Source organism: Acanthisitta chloris, unplaced genomic scaffold (assembly GCF_000695815.1).
Source record: "Acanthisitta chloris isolate BGI_N310 unplaced genomic scaffold, ASM69581v1 scaffold23083, whole genome shotgun sequence".
NCBI lineage: Eukaryota > Metazoa > Chordata > Aves > Passeriformes > Acanthisittidae > Acanthisitta > Acanthisitta chloris.
Genome location: NW_008663564.1, coordinates 11,712 through 17,754, shown reverse-complemented (window position 1 = coordinate 17,754; position 6,043 = coordinate 11,712). Strand labels below are relative to the sequence as shown.

Below are 6,043 nucleotides of genomic sequence, written 5' to 3'. Positions count from 1 at the left end.
TATGTTTGTTTCCTCTAACATAGGGTGTGAAAATGAAAAAGGATGAATGTGGATAGCTTTCCTTGTACAAGTTGATTCATTTATAAATCCAGTGAAGTTTCTTCCACACATACATGCATTTTGGATCAGGCCTGTATGAAGGAAAGCTCTTTAGGGAAGAGCTTGTGGCTTTCATTTGCTTGTGAAGTACATGTTATCAGAATGTATGGCAGAATGAATAGTAAAGACGTAGGGGCTTAATCTTTCAGGTGAGACATTGGTTGAATTTATGAACTGTTTTGTTTGCCTTTTGAAAATTAAAGATCAATAATTATTTTTGGTCTGCTTCTGTGAAACTGCCAGAGATCTGTTGTTTCCCTTAGAAGTCATTCTTTCATGATGAACATGCACCTTAGCATCTCATTTATTTGGTACATATTTTTAAGTGTACTTGTAATTAATTTAGCGAACATTGTAAATCATCTCATCAATAGAAAAACAGAGGATGGAGTCTGGCCTTTTTGTGGCCATTATGTCATTGATGTGGAAAAATGTAGCAGGTCTAGCCAGCAGCTCCTTGGTCGGAGCTTTGTCGTTAGGGGCCATTGGTGCAGACACAAGGAGTATGTTGTAAACTGACCTGTCAAGCCAAGCAAAGAGTTTCCCTTGTTATGATTTACCAAGGCATGCATTAATAAAACTGCACAAAGTGGACACTTCCTTTTTTCACTTATATGCCAGATGGGAGACTTCTGTGAGGTGAACATGAAAGCACTGAGCTGAGGCTGCTATATTTTGTATTTTAAATAAACAGAATTTTATTCATAAATGAGTGTGCCAGTAACTTAGTTCCAGAATCAGACATCTCTGTTTGAGAAGCATCTAACTTGGCACCAGTGATGGCAGGTGAAAAAGAATGTAGTAGCATAAGCTGAATGTATTTTTAAGCGATTCATCAAGAACTGTGGTTTTCCTATTGAAATGAAGCATTCCAAAATAGGTGTAAAAAACAGAGAATTGAAAACTGTTGCAAGAGGAAAACGTTTTGGTAGCTCAAATAGAAGTGTGAAATATCTAAAATCCTTCTAAAATATGGGTTTCTTTTGTGCCTTCTTTTTTTTTTTTTTGCAGACAGTCATTTTAGAAAACGAAGAGCTCCCTAAAATATTTCTTGATTTTCTGAACGTTCGCCATGTACCAACCTTGCCAAAAGCAGAAAGCTGTGGGTAAGCTCTCATTTGCTGAAAAATACATGGAGGCCAAAAGGCCCATATCCCCTTGGTGCTGATGCAATTCTATTGACTTAAAATGGTCTTGCTGCCAACTCTAACACTGTAAAATAAATGGGCATTAGGTTCATGTTAAGTATGTTTATATATCCCCAAAAGGTCGTAAAATAAATCCAGCCTGTTCAGAGACCGAATTGAAGTTTAATGTAATGTTCTTGGAAAGCAAAGGAGAGTTTAGATGAGAAAAATACGATTCTCTCATAGATCTTGAAGTATCTACTGAAATGTAAGATATTCATAAACACTGAAATTGTGTATAAAGGCTTTGCATGTGTTTTACTGTGGTTGTATCTGCACAAAATAGAAATTAATTCTATGATCATTTTAGGATCTCCCTCTATGTGTTCAAAAATAAGGTCTTTCACCTTTCTGATGGCATCTACTCCAGTGAGCCAATTGTGCTTCCCCTTGAAAGGATTCTTAATCAAAGTGGCAGAAGGAAATTTAAGTATAGTGTAATGACTACAGAAATAGCCAAAATCGCATAACTGGAAGCTCTGTTGCCATCTGCAGCTTTGAGCTTTGTAGGGAGAATTTCTTTTGCTATGCATGCTGACATGGTTGATAGTTCAGAAGTGTTACCAGAACTTCCCCACCAGAAAGCCACATGGCCCTTTTCCACTTTGAGGGATGCCATTTGCTTCTGCAGTGGCAAAAAGGCAACCTGAAAAATATTGAGATAATTTTGAGGCCCTCTTGCATTTGGAGGTATCTATGGCCCAGGGCAGTGTCCAGAGTGATTCAGAAGCCAACAGATCTGTAATTTTCACTTGCAGTTAATGACATCAGCCAGTATCCTTAGTGGGACACCACCCTAACACTTCATGGATAGGTAGATGGAAATGCTTGTGAATCTGTTACAGTAAAGTGGATGCTGTCATTTCCAACTTAGTGGTGGTTGTAAAATGATACAATCTCCCACATTCATTTCATTAAACTATATTATGCTGCCACAGACCAGAAAAAGATTGCTCCCTTTGATGGTTCTTAAAGGATTTTGGGTTTTTTAATTGGAAAATTAATTTTGTTGTAACCAAAGTTTCCTCTCACTTTACTTGCAGCTCTTTTGATGAAACAGAATCTGAAGAATCAAGGTGAGCTTAATTCCTGTTCTTTCTAGGACACCTGATTAATAAACTACTTGAAATTATTGTTATTTACTGTATTTGTTCCTTGGAGTTGACAAATTAGCAGTAGTTTAGCATTAAAATTAGATGTGTTTATTAAATATTACAGCTAGTTTCATCAGCTCAGCTATACCTGTCCATTGGTACTGTGAATTGAGTGTCCTTATGCTAGCATTTAGAAATTCCATACAAAAGTAATAGAATACTGCTAGGTCTGAAATATATGTATTTTAGCAGAAGAAATTTAAAGGTTTGGGTTCTCCCCTATGCATTTGATAGAGCTTTTTATGTATCTGGTTGCACTACTTGGAACACATATGTATGAGGGGAAAAAGCCGGTGCTGGCTGGGGCAGGCTGTCTGTACTGTGACCAAAGTGGGAGACAGCCCTGTGTGGGGCTTCCAAGGGATTTTTCTCCATGGGTGAGGGCTACAGCAACCACTTTGGGGGCTGCAGGAACGTGGTGACATTTTGAATCTCTTTGGTGGCCTTAAGAGCCCATAGATGTGGCAGCTGGTGGTAGATGATCTTGTAGCAGGCTAAGGGAGCAGAGCAGGATCAGGAGGTCTCAGAGCCAGCTGCAAGCCACACTTCCTGGATGCAGCTCCTTCACTTCCAACTTCACATTGAAGGTTTCACTGTGTTGCTGAGGAGCCGCAAGCGTTGCTTTCAGGATATGGAGCCTGCCCACAGCTTGACCACCTCACTTTATAAAAGCTAGTTTGTAGAATATTCTGTTTGCTGTCCCTTGATACTGACATCCCTGTTCTTGACCTTTCCAGCAAACTGTCCCACCAGCCTGTGCTGCTGTTCCTAAGGGATCCATATGTCTTGCCTAAAGCCAACGGTAATCAAACCTGTCATCTGTTAACAGCACTTTACTGATCTGACCCTGCACCACATAAACCACATTATTATTAATATCATCCTAGTCAAATGACACTGGTCCAAAATCTAATAACCTGCCAATAAAATGATAGTTCTTGTGTAAGAAAGCATTAAAACACTAAGTGGGGTGTGTGATTTATAAAAGGGTGGAATTTTTTCTCTTAGTTGTTCTCTCAGACAAACCTACTGAGAATTCAAATCAAAAGACAAAGAACATCATTGCTTTTCTTTTCTTGTTGACCCTTTGGGCTGTTTTGCCTGAAGGATTTGAACTTGGAGGCCCATTCCTTCGTAAGTGCTTTTTCCCTAAACACCAGTCGATCTACTGCAAGCATGTTTGTATTTCCTTTTAGATTATTACTATTTCTTATCATTTATAACCTCTAGAGCTCTTTAGTAGGGGAAAAAAGTATACTTTAAATATAATTGATGTGTTTCACAGGACATTTACGTTAGCCTTCGTCTCATAATACATGGTTCAAAAGAGTGTTTGAAACAGCTTGTTATACACCCTCTTTTTTTTAATAAAGAGTTCTTTGAATTATTAATTTAGAGAACTTAACCCCATCTTCAATGAAGTGTATGCAGGAAAAAAAGACACCGTTCTCTGTGTTCCTCCTGATTTTGTCATTTTACTTGCTTGAACTGTTACTTCTACTGAATTTTTAACTAGAAAATGTAATATGCTTTCAAGATAGAATTTTCTCCCTGAGCTGCACATTAAGATTTTTCTTAATACTGTATTTTGTTTGATTTTGCAAAATACTGTGTGGAAGTCAATAGTCAGATTCTCACAGTGCCTTGAAAATCATTAAATTTCTAAGAGTGAATTTAGGAAATAAAACTTTTTTGCTTGGAGTTTCTTAGCCAATGGAATGTACTTCCTTGAGATTTTTTCAAGATGTATATAAATACACAGAGGTAGGGTGTAAAGCAGACAAAACCAGTCTCTTTTTGGTGGTTCCCAGTGATAGGACTAGAACATCAGAAAAATCAAGAAGCACTTTTTCACTAATCCTAGACACAGGCTGCCCAGAGTGATGGAGTCTCCATCTTTGGAGATACTTGGGAGCCATCTGGCCATGGTCCTGGGCAACTGGCTCTAGATGCCCCTGCCTGAAGAGGGGATGGACCACGTAACCTCCAGTCATCTCTTCCAGCTGCAACCATTTTATGACTGTTGCTTTTTCAAACTGTTTATCAAAACCATAGGGACAAGGCTCATGTATTTTGAGAGGGTTAAATAGTCTCTCTTGCAGGCAATGTCCACTCTTGCAAGTAGTGTGGCCCAACAGTATTGGTCCTGTGGAGCATTACTGAACTTAAAGGTGTAGTGCTAGAATGAAACAGAGACAGCAGAGGTCGTGTGTGATCAAAGTCCACATTGGAAGACACATTACAGGGCTGTTTAATTTTTGACTTAGCACTAGGCTGGTCACGGTGGACTGAATGTCCATTTGAGGCTGGAGTGCAAATTACAAAATCGATGAACCAAAGAACAGTAAGGGGAAAGGGTCCCTTCACAAGGTCACTTCTGACCCAAGTGACAACAGTAATGCAGAAGCACCCACAGAGTTACCTCTGTTTAAAGGTTACTCCAGATGCTGCCTGTACTAATATTTAGAGCGAGCCACATTGCATGTCGTAATCGTACTGCTTAATGCTCCTCCTAATCACATACTTGATTATTCAAGAGCCAAATGTAAATTATGAACATCATTTAGTTCCATACCATTTTGAAGAGGGAAAATGGATGTCGTATACAATTATCCTGAAAACTAGAGATGGTGCTTAATGAATGTCTTCAGTCCACACGTAACTTTTTGTTCTACTTCGAAAGACTGCAGCTCTGTGATGATATTTATCTTCCTTGCTTAACATGTAGTCCAAGTAAGGCTAAGCTTCCGTTTCCTGAAATCATTAGGAGCTTTGTAATGAATTTTGTAACTACTCTTTCAAGTAGTGCTTCTCGTGGATTAAGATAAAAGCCTCTTCTAATGTGTAAGATGTTTAAATATTAAGTAGGCCTCATTAATGACATCTGAAACAGAGTACTTTTCAGGGTTTTGCCAAGGCATTTTCTGGCCTTGACCCACAATGTTTAGAATTTTATGTGGCAGGTGGATATTCTTTGTATTTGAAAACCCTAAAACATCAAATTTGTTTGTGAGTTATTCTTTAACTTAACAAATTAAAACACAAATTAGAATGTGCATTGTGGTTAAAAAAAGGAAAAAGAAAACCAAGTCACAAGTCTAAAGGCCCTACTAGTTGACTCAGGTCTAGTTAGAAGGAAGGAAACTTTTTGCACAACTTTTGCAATTGCCTTTAATTCTTCTTTGTTTTTAGTTTGCAGCACAGAGAAAATATAGATGAGCTTTCTAAAATTTTATCTCTCAAGTCAGTTCTTACTTTGTTAGACTCTGGTTCCTTTGTAAAAACAGCCAAGGTTGTTCTACCTATGACCAAAAGTAAGTGCCCATTAGCAAATAACTATTTGTTGTATGTTTTCTTTGAAGAAGGTGAACTGACAGTTGTTTTGTTTTTAGTTTGCAGCACAGAGAAAATATAGATGAGCTTTCTAAAATTTTATCTCTCAAGTCAGTTCTTACTTTGTTAGACTCTGGTTCCTTTGTAAAAACAGCCAAGGTTGTTCTACCTATGACCAAAAGTAAGTGCCCATTAGCAAATAACTATTTGTTGTATGTTTTCTTTGAAGAAGGTGAACTGACAGTTGTTTCAATCAGAAGTCTATCCTGC

At 38.1% G+C, this 6,043-nt stretch overlaps 1 protein-coding gene across 1 annotated transcript in view; it reads left to right on the top strand.

Annotated features, from left to right (window-relative positions):
* The first annotated feature begins 1,071 nt into the window (after positions 1–1,071).
* Positions 1,072–6,043, top strand: part of LOC103798765 (sorting nexin-24-like) — a 7,820-nt gene continuing 2,848 nt past the window's right edge. The window contains exons 1-3 of the mRNA XM_009071048.1: positions 1,072–1,205; positions 2,330–2,362; positions 3,178–3,242. Of these exons, the coding sequence (XP_009069296.1) occupies positions 1,072–1,205; positions 2,330–2,362; positions 3,178–3,242 (232 nt within the window). The remainder of the gene's footprint in view (positions 1,206–2,329; positions 2,363–3,177; positions 3,243–6,043) is intronic.